This window comes from Notolepis coatsorum (assembly GCF_963971535.1).
Source record: "Notolepis coatsorum genome assembly, chromosome: 1".
NCBI lineage: Eukaryota > Metazoa > Chordata > Actinopteri > Aulopiformes > Paralepididae > Notolepis > Notolepis coatsorum.
The window spans coordinates 238,996,817-239,018,163 of record NC_140165.1 but is presented as its reverse complement, the minus strand read 5'-3'; the positions used below and the strand labels follow the sequence as shown (position 1 = coordinate 239,018,163).

The window sequence follows — 21,347 nt, the reverse complement described above, 5'->3', positions numbered from 1 at the left end:
TGATGTAACGTTCAGAATGAATGCTTTTGTTCCCAAAATATGCTAGCGTTAGCTGTTAGCAATGACAGCAGCCAGCTAGCTCACTTGTTTGATTATCTCACGTTCGCTATTAACACTTTGAGTGCCAGCCACGAGAAATCTAATTAGTTCATGCCATGCGTTGAGTGCCAACCGACGAGAAATCTAGTTTTTAATTGTTTTTTTTTCTTTTTATCGATTTCCATGAATTTTTCATCAATCTAGCCTCACGTTACCAGTGGGGATCTGTTTGAGCTCGAACAGGGAAAATACCACCCCCTATCGTCTCTCCGGATGGTATTGCACCCCATTGGATTGGACTGAATGAAATGGATGGGGAAAAAAAGAGTCCGGATTACACATTTTACTTCTCAGGCATGTAACCCGAGCCTATTGCAGTCATCGCCCACCATCAGAACAGCGTGGAATATGTCTTTCGACCACCCAGCATTGGATCAATAAACGCGATCGATATTTGGAATGGCGATCAGGAATTGGAATACGCTTTTTGGAGAACATCTGATCTGAGGTAAGGAATCTATTTTTACCAGTCTTAGAATAATGAGAGCCGTTTTCACCTATATACCGTATCAACGTGTCCCATATGTGTGTGTGTGGCTGTGAGTGTGTGTGTGCTGATCAGGAAATAAGATAATCGATTTTTCAGCCCGCTTCTATAGCGTGCATAAGTACACATATACTATCGATAATCTAGCGTTTATTTGAAAACTATTCATAAATAGGCCGAAAAATTACAATGTGTTTTACAGTAAAGCGCGATTCCTGCAGAATCTTTTTTTCCCCCCGAAAGTTTAAAAAAAACAGCGTTTTTCAAAATGGTATAAAACGGAAATGAGCCGATTAAAAAACAATCCGTTTCGACAATGTTGACTGCAAACAAGTCATTGATAAGCGACGGGCGTATTAGACACATAGCCCTAATTTAAGATATAGTTTATGTGTTCGCAAATATGATCGCCCTCCATTGACTACAGCGTTGGCACTCAAGCGCCTATTTCTGGCACCCCCTGCTGGCACGGAAAGTGTTAAGTAAGTAAGAAAGAGACTGGAGATGTTACATCTATGGCATTGTGTGTCCTTGTTTATTCCAGGTTTTATTCAAATGGCCATTTGGCCTGAGAGCAACATAAGAACAAGGAACAACTGGAATGCGTGGTTCCATCTATGGTAATAGCCATACAGTCATCAGTGATGCTAAATTAATAGGAATCACAGATGCAACGGTGATGCGTTTCAGAATTCTTGGTCACACATTATTAAAACAGCACACAATTATTTTTTAATAATTGTTGCCCGTGGGCGGAACACACAAAGTCACTGCACTTTGTGAGCATCTAGTGGCTGCATTTTTCGCTGAACATATAAATGACCAAATTAAAGATCTATTTGTTGCCGTTCGAACACCACCTCACTCGACCAAATCCGTGCATCGGTTCTCGAGTTACATGACGATATGTCAGGTGAGCATCTTTTTACGTGCAAGTGTCAGATGACCGCCCCAGAATTGCCAACCATCCGCTGATGGCGAAAATGATGTGAGCGTTGTAGCCAATGAGTGTAGCTTTCCAATGATACCCCACATGGGGGGGTGCGAATAAGGGATCTAGGTGAAAGTTGAAGAGCGAAAACCAGAAGTGAATCACATTTTTAATGAATGGCCGTGGACGAGGAAATGGAATTCTGGAGAGCTTTTTTTTTTTGGCGCACGGTTTACGTGGATCTCTCTCAACGACACATTTCTGAACAGATTTTTATTTTATTTGAACCTGTACTACATAATACAGGCTATGGATCTGCAGAGTTTTCCAGCTTATACCTATTTAAAAAATAATAATTGGATATTGCAACCACTACAGAAAATTTTTAGTCTATTTCATTAGCACTAAAAGTGATTTCTTTTTTTCATTAGTAACTTCAAAATGTTATCGTGCTATAAGTATAAAGCTTTGCAAAAATGTTATGCAGTCCTCAAGTTCAAGTAAAAATAATTGCCACTTTTCTGGGTGCCTGTTAAGGTTAAAAAGATTGTGAAATACACTTATTTGCCATCTTCCCCAGAGTCAATAGAGAAGACTGATATCAGTTTCATCTCAGTGTGTCAAGAGAGCAGCTAGCCTAGCTCAGTCAAAAGTATACAACTTCCAACAACTGCAAAACCGATGCAGAGATGAAATTCATATAAAACGTATATGAAAATGGTGGAGTGTTCCTTACTGTTTATTTACTGCTTCACAGATGCATTTTTCTCTCTTCACGTGCACGTTATTAACCATGAACCAGAACCATTGTTAAAAAGTCCCAGCAACGTCTCATCTTTCTTAGGAAACTGAAAGAGTTCACTAATAACAGGGTGATTCTACACAACTTCTTTTTTTTTACTCCACTTTTTCTCCCATTTTTTCTATATTTTCTCCCATCCCAATTTCGTATAATCCAATTCAACCCTCCCCTGTCACGGACGCTGTTTCTTGCCTCCCACAAGCCGGCTGCAATGTGGACTAAGTCATACATAGCACAAGTCCCCTCCGGTACTTGAGGTAACAGCAGTCGCATCTTTTCACCTGCGCAGCTCGATCTCTCAGTGGCGAGGAGTAACGCGTGGGAGGCTCACGCTGCCCCCGACACTTCCTGATTCTACTGCGCAGGCGCACCAACCGACCTGTAGGAGTCGCTGTCCACAACGCCCGATCCCCACCCATCAGTTTCCCACCCCCTAATACGGCCAATGTGTATTAGTACGGACGACCAGCTAAACTGAAAGCAAATGTGGAGCGCTGGGCTCGAACTGACGAGCCCAGCGTCTCCAGCATTTTGTGGCGAGCGCCTAGCCCACTACGCCATGTAGCCGCCCGATTCTACACAACTTCTATCAATGTGTGATCGAGAGCGTTCTTACTTCCTCCTGTACTATAATATGGTTTGGTAATATTACAGACCAGGAGAAGAAATCTCTGAACAGAATTGTGCGTCTCGCATGCAAGACAATCGGGGTCATCCTGCCAGCTCTAGAAGAGATCTATGGTGCCCAGGCTGCTTTCCCGTGCCTCTAGCCCCAGCCGCAGGCCTCTTTGTCCCTCTCCCGTCGGGCAGACACTACTGCTCTATCACATGCTCTACCTCTCGGTTTACCAAGAGTTTCTTCCCCAGTGCTGTGCGCAGCCTGAATAACTCCAAAGGCTAGATTTGTATATTATCCTATTTTATTTTGGTGCGTTATTTAGTCAGGTTGTGGAAGTGCTGTTTCTGTGTGTCTGTGCATCACGCACTTTGATTATATGCACTTTTACTGTAAATTGTGCCTCTATGCATTATGCACTTTACCACTTTAGGGGATGTTTATATCAACCTTAGCATTTGTCCTTTTATACTGTCAGTGTTTTTTTTTTTTTTTTTTACCGTTTCTACTCTGCTCCTGTATTGGATTTATTTGTAGACAGTGTTGCTCTCTACCTGTATTCCAATGTGGATGCGTCCATACATGGCAAATAAAATCTCTGACTCTGATTGTGGCTGCAATTCTGAATGTCTTGTTTCAATAGGGAGGGTTCTTGTCACAGCTGAACTGCAAAAACTGCACTACGTACCTATTTCACAATTTCTCAGTGTTGAGACAACCCCTCATTGTGTAAAAACAATGGAAAACACAGGAAAATATTTGTTTTTACAATAGGGGCCCTTTATTGGTATTAATCACTATAATAGTCTTATAGCCAGGGTCTGAAATTAACTTCTTGGCACACCTGCCAAGGGCTTCAGTAGTCCTACTATTGGACTACTTGTAAGACTGTGCCAACTGTGGCTTCTGTTGGGTTGGTCATGTTGAGGCTATAGCTTATGCAACACTTTTATTTAACTTTTTATACATTGCTTTTATTTAGTAAATTCTCTGCTCATTTTATGCCTGTCTATTTTATGTCAATTTTGTCTACATTACTGCTGTGAAGCACTTTGGGCTGCAATTCCTGTATGAAAGGTGTGAAAGTAACCATAGCTGTATTATTATGGTGGTTCTCGGTTTCATAGTTTATACATGGCTTTTAAATAAATAGGTAAATGCTATCCTGTCTCAATCTAGTCAACTTCCTCTTGTAGATTGGATCGACGATTGTCCCACTTTTTACAGCTTAAAAGTAAACCAGGAGAAAATGTATACGTGACAAATAAAACAAAACTTGAACTGGAGTGTTTGCAGGTTAGCTAACTAGTTAGCTCCTCCACGCCATCCAGACAGGTTAGCTAACTAGTTAGCTCCTCTACGCCATCCAGACAGGTTAGCTAACTAGTTAGCTCCTCCACGCCATCCAGACAGGTTAGCTAACTAGTTAGCTCCTCCACGCCATCCAGACAGGTTAGCTAACTAGTTAGCTCCTCCACGCCATCCAGACAGGTTAGCTAACTAGTTAGCTCCTCCACGCCATCCAGACAGGTTAGCTAACTAGTTAGCTCCTCTACGCCATCCAGACAGGTTGGCTAACTAGTTAGCTCCTCTATGCCATCCAGACAGGTTAGCTAACTAGTTAGCTCCTCTACGCCATCCAGACAGACACTACGGTGGCCATCAGGGGACAAAGTCTGAGAACACGAGTAGCAAAGACCAAAGTCATGTAACATGATAACGCCATAAAGTATGGCTCTTGAGAGTTCATTTTAGACCCTGCTTGCAGCATTCAATAAAGAAATACACATTAACCTTCCCAAACAGAATTTAAAATGTGTAATACTTTTTAAGGCCTTTTATTAGTAAATGTGAATTTAAGAAATGTTTAAGGACCGGCAGCCACCCTGATTAATGTCAACCATTTGGGACGTTTACCACTATCCCGTGAGGGAGGTCTCCTACCTTGGAGTTTGATGCCCAGCTTAGTGAGGGAGGTCTCCTACCTTTGAGTTTGATGCCCAGCTTGGTGAGGGCCTCCTCCACACTCTGACTCTCCCTCTTCCGCATGAAGCCGTTGTCGATGTGAACAGCGATCACCTGGTCCGGGTTCAGAGCCTTGTTCAGCAGGGCTGTGCACACCGTCGAGTCCACCCCACCGCTCAGCAACACCTAGGGGAGGGGTTTCATTCAGTCATCACACACTAATATGCACAATCATTCCAGACTGTCCACGGTCTTTGAATTTGGCAGTGACTGAAAAGGTACAGGCTGAAGCATAATGGCGCAAACAGACCAGTCGCGCACTCAGGCACTCGCGGGTTCCGTGCGAGATCGCGCGCGTGGCCTGGCACACCGAGTCCGACTTCAGAGCGGGCGAAAGTGCACGGAAGAAGGCACATTTACATTGGAACAGCTGTAAATGCCTAGTCTATATGCGAAGTCAGTCCCTGTTTGAAGATTTTTTAAAGATTTCCAGTTCTATTGTCCATTTTGCATCATAACCAGTTATTATATAATTAATTAGAATGTTAGAATGATGATCAGTGTGACTGTACTCCTGAAAAAGTATAGTAATATGGTTTATTTGTATTGGGAAAGATACAGACACATTAGCTGGTTGAACAACATCTATACGTGTGGTAATAATGCAGATATTGAGTGTATTTCTGTGAAAATGCGCGTGGCGCACGGCTCTGAATCCAACCAAAGCGAGAACGCTCGCTTCCGCCCCGCGAGTCGCGCGCCCGCTTGCGGCCGGTGTGGTCACAGCTACGTGCATTAACATGGAAGCGAAAGTGAAGCGCTGGTCGCCCGCCTGCCTTCACGCGCTACTGGTGTGTCAGGGCTGTAATGCTTATACTGTATATCCATGTCCTATATTCTTATCAAATTAAGCCTCCAAAACACAAACAAAAAATAACTAAATATAAAATATTCACATTAGTAACCCTTTAAAACCCAAAGAGAATGACTTATTCTTAGTGATGCACGATATATCGGCCGCCAATATAATATCGGCCGATATGGCAGTTTTTTTACACATTGGTATCGGTCCGATATCAAAATAGGGCAGATATAAAAAATTATAATAATTATTATTATTATTATTTTAATATTTTTTATTTATTTATTTACATGTTTTGGCCTTAAATAGTTTCAAAATATCAGTCATTTCTGAAAAGAAGTTACAAAAGTATATATAAAAAAAATAAAAAACGTTTTGGAAAATAGCTCTTTATTTGATTATCATAAAAAAGTGTTTTCTATACAGAGATATCGACATCGGTAAATATCGGTATAGAACAGAAATATTGTTATCGGTATCGGCCACAATTTTCACATCGGTGCATCACTACTTATTCTTAAATGTATATCAGCATTGTTCCACACAAGTGAAGTGGAACCACACAGGCATGTCAGTATTGGGGGGGAAGGGGTGTTCTGACGCTATCAATCAAATGACTGTCCATCCCTGCCTACAAGCCTGCTTCCTTGACAAATTGGTTGCCTAGGTGCATCAAGCCAGCACAAATAAGGTGAAATGGGACTTCCTGTTTAGTGAACTGGCCCTCAAAACAAGTGCAGAAATCTGATAATTTTCATTCAAAATGTGTACGATTCTGCCCTTCTCGCTAAAACGGGTTCACGAGTCATCTTTTTCATGCTGCCTCCCTTGACACACCTGGGCAACCAACTATGATCAACCTAAATCACAGTAGAGCGATGATACCAAAATATTTTCTTCTAGAACATGCAGATGGATAAAAATAAATCCAAGTTGTCAGAAACCATTTCCTCTAAATGTGGAGGGGAGGACGAAGTGTACCGATGTCACCCTAAATCACACGCGTTGCCCCTCTCATCTACTCTCCCCCCTCTTCTCTCTCCCCAGAGAGGAAGCCCAGTTTGTCGGAGCTGATGGAATAGAAGAAGACTGCCTCCTCTCAGCAGATAGCAGTGTTTCTCCCCCCCCCCCCCCCCCCTGGTTCATTAAACCTTTATTTAATTCACAGGAATACATTAACCCTTTCACTACCACACTACAAAGTAGGGCTGGGCGATAAAACGATAACGATAACTATCGCGATAAATTATTTCCTCAAAATAAACATGAAACGTGGTCGCAAAGTTTCGATATATCGATTTTCCAAGCTTGGATATGAGCACACGCACTAACAACCAATCAGTGAAGGAGATGGCCGACAGCGAAAGGAGACCCGCGGTGCACCTCTGGGTAGAGAGGTAGGACTCAAGTAGTAAACAAGGCTGGCTAGGATAATTAGCTTGCACGGCGCTATTTTATAGTTTACGTGCCGAGTGGGTGTGGCGTGAATTCTGAGGCCACGGTTATAGTAGTGTGGGGTATACGGTGGACGTCGTTGCAATGTATTGGGGCGGAACAGAGTATTTTAGGGTGATATTTAGTACATTGGAAAAAAGGTTGGCTAGGATAATTAGCTTGCACGGCTAGGGATGGGAATCGAAAACCGATTCCCTTATCGCTGCCTACAGTTGCGCAATAACGTTACGTTAGCATGTAGCCATGGCAGACTATTTGATTCCTTAAGGGCTCGAAATTGCCTGGGTTTTGGTAATATGCTCCCGAAATGCTCCCGCTGTTTGGCTACTTCTATGTGCAGTGAAAACTACTTGAATGCTTTAGAATCTAGTCATTGATTTAGATCAGGGTGAGCTAAAATTAGCCGCGGAGCTAACGTGAGCTAACGCTATTTAATCAAGCTCACAAAGAGAGATAAACAGCCGACAGCGGATAGTACAGGTACAAATACAATAAAACAGCAGGTGGGGGCTGTTGTGTAAACCTTGTACTCTTTAGTTCACATATAATGAGACGTGAGTGCTTGTTTACTAGTCTCTGTAAGCCAGGAAGAGTGGTGCAACATACAAATGTGTCCGTGTAGCAACACAAGCCAATACTTTAAAGGACAGGGGCCCGGGGAGGGAGGGAGGGGGGGGGGGGGGGGGGGGGGGTGGGTGTGTGTGTGTGTGTGTGTGTGTGTGTGTGTGTGTGTGTGTGTGTGTGTGTGTGTGTGTGTGTGTGTGTGTGTGTGTGTGTGTGTGTGTGTGTGTGTGTGTGTGTGTGTGTGTGTGTGTGTGTGTGTGTGTGTGTGTGTGTGTGTGTGTGTGTGTGTGTGTGTGTGTGTGTGTGTGTGTGTGTGTGTGTGTGTGTGTGTGTGTGTGTGTGTGTGTGTGTGTGTGTGTGTGTGTGTGTGTGTGTGTGTGTGTGTGTGTGTGTGTGTGAGAGAGTGTGAGAGAGTGTGAGAGAGTGTGAGAGAGTGTGAGAGAGTGTGTGAGTGAGAGACAGAAGTCAGAGGAATAACAACCTGTTATTCAATAGATTAAATTCGTAATAATAATAATAATAATAAAGAAATAAATACATTTTAAGAGAATCTCAAATACATTATTTTATTTAAGTGTAGGCTATAGTTAATGTTTTATTTTTTACAGTTTTTGTATTTTTCTGACATGGGGGCTCAACAATAAATGACAATCAGAAATGTCAAGTTGCATGTTGTTATTCTAACCAGCTTAGACCCCGACGCTCTGCATCTTCTGGCCGCCTCAGACCTACTCCTATCCGAGCTCCGGGAGGGTCATCAAAGAGAAGTCGCCTATTCTCAGTCCTTGCCCCACAATGGTGGAATGAACTACCCACCCCAGTTAGGACAGCCGAATCACGTCCAATCTTTCGCCGTCGACTAAAGACGCACTTCTTCAACCATTATCTGAATAAAAAAAAATATATCTAACCCTAACTAACCGTACTGTCATGCACTTGTCCTAATAAACTAACCTACACTGTAGCACTCAACACTTTGATGAACATTGTTGCTCAGCTGATAGAGTTGTGCCCTTCCTGATGGCTTGTCGTACAGAACTTGTAAGTCGCTTTGGATAAAAGCGTCAGCTAAATGACTAAATGTAGTTCTGTTGCATTTCCAATTTATTTATTTAAATTAGAAATTGATCAGGTATCGATAAGGGAATCGATAAAGAATCGAATCGATAAGCAGAATCGATAATGGAATCGTATCGATAAAATCCTATCAATTCCCATCCCTATGCACGGCGCTATTTTATAGTTTACGTGCCGAGTGGGTGTGTGGCGTGAATTCTGAGGCCACGGTTAGAGTAGTGTGGGGTATGCGGTAGGGCTGCACGATTAATCGTTTTTTTAATCGAAATCGCGATTTGGAATGATGCAATTATCAAATCGCCAAGCCTGCAATAATTTTTATTTTTATTTTTTTTAACCAGGAAGTCCCATTGAGATACAAGATCTCCTTTGCAAGGTAGACCTGGCCAAGATGACAGCAATAACATTTGCAATACATCACACAGCAATAAAATGTGCGATACATCACACAAGAACATAATAAATGTGCATGTATACAATACATCACATGTAAACACAAAGCAGAATAGTCTACATGATAGTAAAAGTGTATAATACAGGGTAATACAGTAATTTTGCAGTTGGCACCCGACTACAGAAAGCAGCAACATGCTTCTTGTAAAAAAAATTTAAAATATGTTATAATCGCATCGCAAATCGCAATCGCAATATCTGTCAGAATAATCGCAATTCGATTATTTCCCAAAATCGTGCAGCCCTAGTATGCGGTGGACGTCGTTGCAATGTATTGGGGCGGAACGGCGTATTTTAGGGTCATATTTATTACATTGTCATGGGATACACCGCTTGCTCTGGCTAACTGCTAACGTGCGCGGACTGATGACGACATCAACTCGAGACATTCGCAGCAGCAAAACAAGTCTATTAATAGCCTGTCCATCGGCGCCGGGCATAAGAAGTTAATTAAACTCGACAGACATCATATAGACGATAATTATCGATATCGAGTTATATGAAAATAATTTTAGCGCAATAACGTTTTTGGCCATATCGCCCAGCCCTACTACAAAGGGTCAACCCTTTCACTACAGAAGGTTAACCCTTTCACTACCACACTACAAAGGGTTAACCATTTCACTACCACACTACAGAAGGTTAACCCTTTCACTACCACTACAAAGGGTTAACACTTTCACTACCACACTACGGAAGGTTAACACTATCACTACCACTACAAAGGGTTAACACTTTCACTACCACCACACTACAGGTTAACCCTTTCACTACCACACTACAGAAGGTTAACCTTTCACTACGACACTACAGACGGTTACCGCCTGAGTATTTAAACCCCGCCCGCACGGCTCGGATCGTCCCAGAAAAGACACTACACCATGCCCAATGGAGTGCAATACCAGCTGGAAGGCGTAGGCGGCGGTATTTGCCCTTTTACGAGCTCAGACCCATTCCCAACGATAACATCAGGCTGGATGGATGAAAATTTATGGATATCGCTAATAAAAGATATAACGATTAAAACCCGACTATACTCGTGATTGGCGCTGAACGGTCGGCGAGTTAACCCGACTATCATTGGGTCTGGCGGCCAATGAGTTAAGAATAAGCCAGTCATCTGAGCGAGTTAGATAGGGTCCAAAATTCCAATCCCCATTAATTTGAGTTTAATTTGTTCTGCTCAAGCACCCACCGGCACAATCCACACCCGGCACCACCCCCCACCCCCATCACAGCCTGGGTGTGTAATTCTCCGGTGCCTACACTCAGGGAGGGTTTTATAGAGCAAGGACAGCAAACATTTCTGCCCACAATTCTATTAATATGAACACAAAACAAAAAAACGCTGTAATGCTTTTGCGCTGCCTGGTTCTGTGTAGAAAAGCTTTTGCTTGTTGCACGTCGACACACAACTTTGTGTAAATGTTAATACTACTAATTACTTACTTATTTACTAATCCTACCATACATTGTTGGGACACACACAGTTTTCTGTAAAGGTTTCCGCCTCACCAGCACTTTAGAGTTGGCTACTTTCTCCTTGATCTCGTTGATGCAGGCCAGCTGCCGGTTCTGTACAGTGAAGTTGCTGGTGCAGCCGGCGATCTCAAACAGGAAGTTGCGCAGCATCTCTGTGCCCCGCTCCGTCAGGTCCACCTCCGGGTGGAACTGTGTGCCGTAGAGCTTCTTCTGCTCGTTGGCAATACCTGGGGAGAGGACGACAGGAGAGGAGAGCGGCGATGAGAGGAGAGGAGCGCTCGTTTCCCTATGCTTTCTCTTTGGTTGTTGTTCTTCTTAGCTCTATTATTCTATTTTAATCTTTCAAAAAATTTCTTATGTACCCCAGTTGCTATTGCATGTACATATGTGTTTTATTACACGTATATATATATACACATGCATACCAACTATTCGCCCGTTTTATTCTCCACCCATCGGTCATCCATAGCAACACTACCATCACCGACATCTAAGAAGGGAGATCCCCCTTGAACGGCCCTTCTAAGGTTTCTCCCCTCCACATTGCCTGTGGTGCCTTTTTCCTATTGCTAGGTTTTTAGTGAGTTTTTCCTTACATTTGCGTGGGGTATGTCTGAGAGTGTTGCATTCATTTATTTAAAAATGTTTGGACTTCATGGTGTTTTTGTTTTGTTCTTGATTTATTGTGATGTTTCTTCTTGACTTGTTTAAAGGCGACTTGTCCGGCCCATGGGGACATTGACTTGTGATTGCGGGCTTTACAAATAAATTTGATTCGAGATGAAAGGTTGCCGTGTCACCTCACTGTTCTAACGGAAAACATTAAGAAAAAGTCAAGAAAGTCTCTTCAGAACAGAAGCCTTGTGGGACTTTAATTAAACCACCAAATCACCTGCCTGTTACATACTTGTGTGTGGTTGAGTCTACATGGTCCTCATTTTAAATGATCAGAAATCTTAGTGCATTTCAATGATAACATATCATAACCAATCATAGATCACCTTAAATGGGGTATCAGGGATTTCCCTAAAACTCACTGTACCATTAAAAGCCCTCTTAACCCATTGAAACCGAGAAACACATTTGTGTGTATATGCAGGCTATATAATGCATTATTAGCAGGAGTTTTAGGTCTAAATGATTAGCAAAACATTTTGCTCAAAATGCAGAACTTGTAGGGAACTATTTTAATTTATCAACGGACCTCAAACTTGTGTGAATTTGTAAACAGGAAACTGGGATGCAGCCAAGGAAATGTGTTCCTTACACAAAAACAGGGGCGACCTCTGCCAATGGTGAGAAGTCAAAATAAGACTGAATGTATGAATACATTTTTTTTTATCTACTTTTTCTCCTCTTTTTCTGTATTTTTTCTCCCATCCCAATTTAGTCATTATGCCAAACACCCCCTCCCCTTCCGGGTCGTTGCGCGCATTTGCCCCCCACTTGCCGGGAGGGTTGATAGATACCATCACATGTCCCCTCCGATACATGTGGAGTCAGCCAGCCGCTTCTTTTCACCTGACAGCGAGGACTCTCACTGGGAGAGCGTAACATGTGGGAGGCTCACACTACTTCCCCCAGTTCCCTCCCTCGCTGAGCAGGCACCCTGACCGACCTGTAGGAGTCGCTGTTTACAACTACCAGGACACACTCCGCCGGCTTCCCACCCGCTAACACTGCCAATTGGTTAGTATGGACGACCGACCAAGCCGGAGGTACCGCTGACAGCTGGATTCGATACCAGTGTCTCTGCGGTGGTAGGCAGGCACTTAGTCTGCTGCGCTACCCAGCCGCCTATGTATGAATCAAATTTGAAATGTTGTGCAAAACAGATGGCCTCATTTCCTTGCACAAGAAGAAAATAAAAATTGATCGGATCCAAAGAGAGCAAGTTCTCGGTCTAAAAGGCTCCCCATGTACAAAAGCTACCCGTTCCCTACGTGGGGTTTGGTTAAGGGTCTGCGTTCCCAGGGGCTTCTTACCGGCGATGATGTTCCCCGACTGAGCCACCACCTTGAAGCCGTCTGCCACCTTGTCCACGCTGTCCCCGTGAGTCAACAGCACCAACTCCTCCTTCTGCAGGCCTCTGACGGAACACAGACACACAAAGGTTATGTTTGTAATCTTGACTCCGACTGCCGGAGCACACTGGCACAAAACTGATCGATGTTAATTCAGGGCATCACTATCAGAGCATATAGTATCAGAGCATCACTCCAGCCACTCTGACCAAGCAGGCAGAAGGAGCAACGCTAATGTTTACAGTAAATTGTATCAAGCTAACTGGCTATACTTGCTAGCAGCACGCAATATATTACATTAGATTCAAATGTATTGTCATCATACAGAACAAGTACAGTACAACGAAAAGAAGTTTGGCATCCAACCAGAGTGAAAATGTAGCAGTAAAGTGCAACAGTAATATACAATGTACAGGTGATTAAATTGAGTATAAAATATATAAATTAGTACTACTGGGTGTAGTGCTAATCAGATGCATGTACAGAGTTGTAATATTAATATTAGGGATGCACCGATATGAAAATTTGCCACCGATACCGATTGTTCAACTAACACAATCGGCCGATACCGATATTTGTGGCAAAATATTAATATTTTTCTTTTTGTAATTTTTTTTTTTTTTATGAAACTACTGTATATTTGTCTTACAAATTGTGCTCACCGATATGAACATAGGCCTCTTTACTTACTTAAAAAAAGGAAACATCAAGACATCAAGAAATAGCACTATCTCTCTCCCAGTATGTTCTGCAGGGCTGCAGCTAGATACTAGTTCTCCCAGCATGGTCTACCTGCTGGGCTGCAGCGAGATACTATTGTCTCAACCAATGACATTTTGATTGACAGTCGATTCTGCCAATTACGTCACACACCACTTACACCCGCCTCTGCTGTTACCACCAATCGGCAAGCCGTATACATTTTTTACTTCGGCTTTCGTCCGCCATTGATTTTGAGTTGACGAGAGGATTTCTAGAACAACAACACGGCGCGGCTGACGTTTAGCTTTTAGCTCCGCAGGATGACTTAAATGAGGCATAATGATTTTACTGCAACTAATGTTATAATAAAACAAAGCCTTTCTATACATGTGTCTGATTGAAAACGTTATTAACAGATTGCAGAATGGGTAAAACTCAGGGCTCTGTGAGCAACGGAAGGAACTGAGCTAGTATGAACGCTTGCTACGTTCGGGTAAATAATATGCTGATGTTATGAACGTGTAACACTAACTATATAATGTTAATGCCACAAAACGAATGCCTTGTTAATCATAAGTAGTAACTTTGATGCAGTAGCTTGTGTGTGTGTGTGGGGGACGGCGGGCGTTGCCTTTTGACGCTACACAAATTGATGGTTATTTATCGGCGACTGCTATCGGCACATTTGAGCTTATCGGCCGAAAGGCCGATAGCAGGCAACAAGGCACTTATCGGCCGATACCGATACCCGACCGATATATCGGTGCACCCCTAATTAATATGTACAGTGATACAGGTATAAAGACAGTATGGTAGTAAGTCATACTGGCCAGCAGCATAACTAGTAAGAGTAGGTAAGGGATATGTGCAGATATAGATATAGTATCTACAGATGTGTAAAAGGATTATGTGCAGGTATGTACAGCCAGATGTGGATAGATATACATACGGTCAGAATATATATATATATATACACAGCATTATTGTACATGCTATCAGAGTATTACTCAACAGCAGTTAAAACAAGTCTGTCAGTTCTGTTTTATTCCAATGCTTACAGGAGGGATTGAGCACTTAAATGTATGGATGTTTTTCATCATATCTGCATCACATCTGCTATTTCAACCATTCATAAATCCCTCTGGCATTTTCTGCCTTGTTCCAATGGATCTGTAATGCTCTTAATTGGAGCCTCACAATATATTTAGGAATGCACCCAAAGAAACGGATGCTCAGACCCAGGGAACAAGTGATGGTGTATGTGTATGAGCCGTGGTTAACTTGTTTTTTTGGTGTATGTATGTGCGTGCGTGTGTGTGTGTGGTGCGTGCTAGAGAGCAGACAAGACTGTGGTTTTCTATTTTAGACGTTGAACTGTTTGTCTGTCAACCAGTGGAAATATGCGACTAGTGGAAATGTTTCCTTAAGTTTATAGTAAACATGGCAACAAGCCAAACAAGAGAGACAGTCACATTGAACATCCTCTTCAGCTTCTCCTGCTCTTCTCTCATTCCGTCTATACTATTCTATTATATACTATTATATTCTTACTATTCTGTACTATTCTATAATATACTATTGTATTCTATAATATACTATTCTATTCTATTCTATTCTATATGCTTTATTGGCCTGAACAAGAACTATTGGTAACAGTCTGACGACTACAAGTGTCCTACTAGTACAGTGGTTCTCAACTGGTCTAGCCTCGGGACCCAACATTTTTCTTAGTCATTAAGTCGCGACCCACATTTTTTAACCACCGATTTATTTCAAACGTTTTTTTTGCAGTAATACACAATCTTTCATGCACTGTTAAAAACATGAAATAAACACAAAAAAGTGCAACAAAAGTGCAACTAGGGCTAAAAACCCAATGAAATAAAATAATAATAATAAATTATTATGCTTCTTAGCAGACTTCTTAGCTTAACATAACAGACCTACAGTACGTTTGGGGGAACTAATGGGATTGCAACAAAAGTGCAACTTACTATGGCTAAAAACACAATGAAATAAAATAATAAATATTATGCTTCTTAGCAGACTTCTTAGCTTAACATAACAGACCTACAGTAAGTTTGGGGGAACTAATGGGATAACTGGAGTTGCAACAAAAGTGCAACTAGGGATAAAAACACAATGAAATAAAATAATAATAATACATAATATATGCTTCTTAGCAGACTTCTTAGCTTAACATCCCAGGGAACTAATGGGATAACTGGGGATGTTGTTTGCTCCTGACAAGAGTCTCAAAGTCTGGGGTGATGGTAGACAAAGCAACTCTGAGGTCATGCACAATGCTTTGTCTTCACTCTTCAGCTGGACCAGAGCTGAAAAGCCACTTTCACAAAGATAGGTAGTGCAAAAAAATGTGTTTGACGGGTGGGGTGTCCAAAAGACAACACTCCATTGGACAGACACACCGCAAATAGACTTCTCAGCCTAACAGGGCAGCTTGCAGTGGGTCGAGGATCACTTCACTTTTCAGTGAATTCAGGAAGTAAGATTTTCTTTCAACTTTAGTCATGAAAAGGTTGTGCCATCCAACCTGGTGACCGGTCGATTAGAATGGACCCAAGACGTCTCAGTGTATCAACAGTGCATCTTGCTATGTCCGTCCATCACAAACACGCAAACTGTTAACGCCTGTCCCGTCTCCCTGTGAGTGGATGTCTCGTGGTGATGACCGGAGTGGTGGACGTCCCGTGATGATGGCTGGGAGGATGCAATCCTCTCTACGCTGCCCCCATACCTCAAATGGATCCATCATCAGCTCTATTTTCAATCTTTAAAAATTTTCTTATGTACCCCAGTTGCTATTGCATGTACTTATTTGTGCTTACCAACTGTTTCGCCTGTTTTATAGCAACACTACCATCACCGACATCTAAGAAGGGAGATCCCCCCTTGAACGGCCCTTCTAAGGTTTCTCCCCTCCACATTGCCTGTGGTGCCTTTTTCCTATTGCTAGGTTTTTAGTGAGTTTTTCCTTACATTTGCGTGGGGTATGTCAGAGTGTTGCATTCATTTATTTAAAAATGTTTGGACTTCATGGTGTTTTTGTTTTGTTCTCGATTTATTGTGATGTTTCTTCTTGACTTGTTTAAAGAAGACGTGTCCGGCACATGGGGACATTAATGTGTGTTGTGGGGCCTTACAAATACATTTGATTTGATTGGATTCTTGTGTTGTATATCAACAGTCTTTTCCAATGCAGACTATCCATATGTTATGGTAAATGTGGGAAAAGTGGTTTTGCACATTTTCAGTGATATGTGCCTGGAATATGGCAGGTCGGTAAGTAAATCATGTACGTAAGGTTTCTGAGGCCAATAATCTGTTAATAAGATCTAATACAGTGAACACTTGGGCTTTGTTCAGACTGCCAGCCATTTATTTTTGGCATATCCAGATTGATTTTCTCGACAGCAGATCGGATTTCAAGGGGTCTTTTGCGTCACAAGCAACGCGACACACGGCGACGTCAAATCCAAGTCAAGTCAAGTCAAGAGTTTTATTTGTCACGGCATACGGATATACAATGAAATGCGGGTGGTCTTGCATCAAGTGCATCAGAGCGGTATGGACATGGAGGACAATACAGAGGACAACAGAACGGTATGGACATGGAGGACAATACAGAGGTCAACAGAGCAGTATGGACATGGAGGACAACAAGCAGTGTGGTCCTAAATGATTTTTCCAGTTCACAGTCACATCTATTTTTAGGGGCAAATGAGAGTGAAATAGTCGCACTGTAGAGCCCTGACATGGAGGACAATACGGAGAACAGCAGTCCGTGGACAGACGGAGATTAATTGGCCAAAGCTGGATTGAATGCTTCCACGCTGAAAAGCCACGTCATCAGTGCACGTAGTTACCTACACCTAGACCGTTACCACAGCAATCGGTGAAAATAGGCCGGTGATGTCTGGACACACAAATCCCATCGGATCACTTGCAAATAACAGTGCGGCCAGTCTGCCTTAGAGATCGGATTTGAGGAAAACAAATCTGATTTGCCGGCAGTCTGAACAAAGCCTTGATGGTTTATATCCTAATCTGATTCAATTCTCCACATCATTGTACGCACGTTTGTTTATAAACCTAACCCCCGACCTAAAACAGACGCTGCTTGTTGAAATATGGTGAACATTCGGCAGTTCATATCCTAATCCGTTTCAATCTAAATCTAAACAGGCGCTCGCCGTGTCGTGGATGTGCACTGGGGAGGTAATTAAGAAGGATTGGTGCTCGTGCTGTCGCATGCTTTTCTCTCTCTCATTTACCCTCCTGACGGGGAACATACATACATACTGGAGATGTGCAATATCACCATTTTCCCACAGTCGCCATTAACATACATATAACAATAACCACAGAACCTGAAGGCAAACGATGGGCCTCCATGTTATCTTAAGAGAGAGCAGGTGTTACCTGAAGAGAGAGCAGCAGTTACCTGAAGAGAGAGCAGGTGTTGTCCAGCCCGATGTTAAACACCCCATCCTCCCTCACACTCTTCCTGTGTACCGTTCCGCCAAAGACTTTATTCATCATCTGGAACAGAGAGACAGACAGACAACAAAGTCAGCCACCAACAGGAAGCCAGCACTCGCATTTGGAGCTTGATTCACAAAGTGTGTGTGTGTGTGCGTGTGTTTGTGTGTGCGTTTGTGCCGATTAAGTTTTTTGGCCCCAATCCGAGTCATTAACCATTTCACTACCACACTACAGAAGGTTAACCCCTTCACTACCACACTACAGACTGTGAACCTTCTGTAGTGTGGTAGTGAAAGGGTTAACCCTGTCGTGTGACAGTGAAAGGGTTAACCTTCTGTATTGTCGCCGTGAAAGGGTTAACCCTTTGGTAGTGTGGTAGTGAAAGGGTTTGCCGATGCGTGACAATTTCATAGCTCTGCATTCATTTTTTTTATCTACTTTTTCTCCCATTTTCTATTTTTCTCCCATCCCAATTTCGTATCGTCCAATTCTACCCTCCCCTGTCTCGAACGTTGTTAGGCCATGCCTCCCACAAGCCGGCTGCAATGTGGACTAAGCCTTACATCACGTGTCCCCTCCGGTACTCGAGGAAGCAGCAGTCGCATCTTTTCACCTGCACAGCGCGATCTCTCAGCGTCGGGGGTCTGCGTTTGGAGGGCACACCGCCCCCGTCGCTTCCTGATTCTGCTGCGCAGGCGCACCAACCGACCTGTAGGAGTCGCTGTCCACAACGTCCGATCCCCACCCATCAGCTTCCCACCCCCTAATACTGCCAATTGTATTAGTATGAACGACCAGCCAAGCTGATAGCAATGCGGAGAGCTGGGCTCGAACCCAGCGTCTCCTGCATTGGTGGCGAGCGCCTTGCCCACTGCACCACCTAGCCGCCCCTCATAGCTCTGCATTCATAAAAGAATATCCTGCATCACAATTTTCCTTTAACCCTTTTCCCGCCAATAACGTCGTACGACGGGTTTCAAGTTCATGCGAATTCTGCCAATAACGGCGTACGACGTGATTCTGATCATAATTTCATATTTTCGCCATGGGTATTCATATTCCACTCACGGAGCCTTGTCAGATGCTGATGGACTCAGCACAACTCTGCAACGCTTCAATACTGCCACCTGGTGGCTGATCGGCGAGTTGCCAAACCGGAAATGCCCGTTGCAGCTCGGTCCGTCCCCTAATTCCGTCCGGCCACTCGTTTTAGCGTCCCGGGACTCAATACACACACCGTGGATATGGATCTTTGCCATAACTCAATAATCTACATGATTTGGGCGTGTATTAGTAATATACAAACCGGAAATGGATCGCCTAGATCCCCACCACATAACTGGGATCTGTTTGCTCCACTCTCATCGCCCAACGATACGAGAAGACTGATGTGAGTTTCAGCGTTTTTGTTTATCATTTTCGATACAAACTGCTCTGATCAATATATCACCCATACACTACATGAAGCATCTAACGACTAACATAGAATTATAAACGACCCCCCGCCCTCCGTTCACCCGCGCATGATCAGTCATAACCATGTACAGTTGACATTTTTAATATAGTGTCGATCGGTATCAAACTGCATTTGATGATCTAATATATGCATTTGTGCCTATATCTCACGTTCTGGGAAATACTGCAGAAAACGATAAAAACATATTTATACTCTAGACGGTATTTTCGTATGAATGTGTGAATGAAAAAGTAAAATGTTCCTACATCCTGAACGTAATCGATGTTGAATGGGCCATAGTAATGTCAATTTAGCAATACAATTTAAAAAGTTATAGCCCTTGACCACTGGCGCAAGGTACAATCGATGGTATCTAAGTTTATCTGGAATAACAAACGCCCGAGAAACAAAAGAGCTACTACTCAACGTAGGAAACAAGATGGGGGCCTCGCAATCCCTGATTTTAAGCTTTATTTCTGGTCCTTTTCACTGAGACCTCTGATGTGCTGGCTAGACCCTGTAGAGGCTGTATCTTGGCGCTCCTTAGAAGCGGCGGCGGTTTCACCGCTAAGATTGCAGGATGTAGTGTACTCCACTGTCCCTATTTCGAAATGCAGACTGAGGTATGGACCGATCATAACTCACGTGATCCAAACGTGGCGTAATGTACAGAAGTCGTGTGGGGTTAAATGCCCATGGCACCTGGACTCTCCAATTTTTAATAATCAGCAACTACTTGTTGGGCACAAGCCGGTTAGTATTCCTCAATGGCAAAGGAGGAGAGTTCATACTCTGGAGGATATTTATGATAAGAACGGCCTTCGGGCGTTTCAGGACTTAAGAGAATTTTATGATCTTCCCGGCGAGTCCTTCTTTCTTTACCTTCAACTAAGGTCAGCGCTGAGGGCGCATGGCGTGCCGTGGGCTCAAGCTTTGCAACCACACCCCTTCCTCAGGCTCATAGTGGACAGGACGACCTCCAGAGGGTTTGTCTCAGACTTTTATACGCTCTTAATTCAATCCACGTATAAAAATGTGTCATTGGATACAATCTGGCGTGTGGATATCCCGGAGTTGGACCCCGAGTTTGACTGGGATGATGTTTGGGCAAATGTGGCATTGTCTTCCCGCAACCCCAATCACCAGCAAATTAATTTTAATTATATTCATAGGACCCATCTTACACCTAGGAAGCTATTTGCTATGGGACTGGTAACCGACTCTCGGTGCACTTTGTGCTCTCAAAGGGCCGCTGGCACTTATATGCATATGTATTGGGATTGCCCACCAGTGGCCCGCTTCTGGAGGTCAATAACGGACAAACTTTCAGATTTGTGTGGCTTAACTATCCCATTCACAGCTGTTACGCTTCTCCTGAACGATATAACGACACTACCCGCGTCCGTACAACTAAAAAGGGTTGTCCTAGCGGGCGTCACAGCAGCGAAGAAGCTAATAGCATTGAGATGGAAGGAGCCTGAGAAGCTCACAGTGATTAACTGGTCCCTAACACTGTTGGATGTGATTTATCTTGAGATATCCACGGCGCGGGTGATTGGGGTGGGGCAGGCTGGTATTGACCTGTGGTTTGCAACAGCTGAGAAGGTCAGGACCGCCGTGTGCGGCTGAGCGGGGTTGAGGTGCTTGTTCGGGGGAGTCCGGCGGTCTTGTGGGAGGGGGAGGAGGAAATGTCTTGTCTGTCTTGTCTTTTGTCTTGTCCTTCTTAACTTTAACTGGGGGAATTTTATTGGGGGGGAGCTATTTTGCTATTTCTTCACTGTTTGGGCACGTTTGCACGGTTCCTGTGAGTCTATGGAACACTCTGTAGGTTTTTGTTTTTCGAAAAGGTTCATTGTTTTGTATTTC

At 43.3% G+C, this 21,347-nt stretch overlaps 1 protein-coding gene across 1 annotated transcript in view; it reads right to left on the bottom strand.

The window, feature by feature from the left end:
* The window catches only part of gmps (guanine monophosphate synthase), a 48,047-nt gene that overhangs the window by 17,833 nt on the left and 8,867 nt on the right, over nucleotides 1-21,347 (bottom strand). Inside the window, exons 4-7 of the mRNA XM_084330890.1 lie at nucleotides 17,985-18,082; nucleotides 12,779-12,882; nucleotides 10,827-11,020; nucleotides 4,921-5,086 (exon numbers count right to left, since the gene is read on the bottom strand). Coding sequence (XP_084187016.1) covers nucleotides 4,921-5,086; nucleotides 10,827-11,020; nucleotides 12,779-12,882; nucleotides 17,985-18,082 — 562 coding nt within the window. The remainder of the gene's footprint in view (nucleotides 1-4,920; nucleotides 5,087-10,826; nucleotides 11,021-12,778; nucleotides 12,883-17,984; nucleotides 18,083-21,347) is intronic.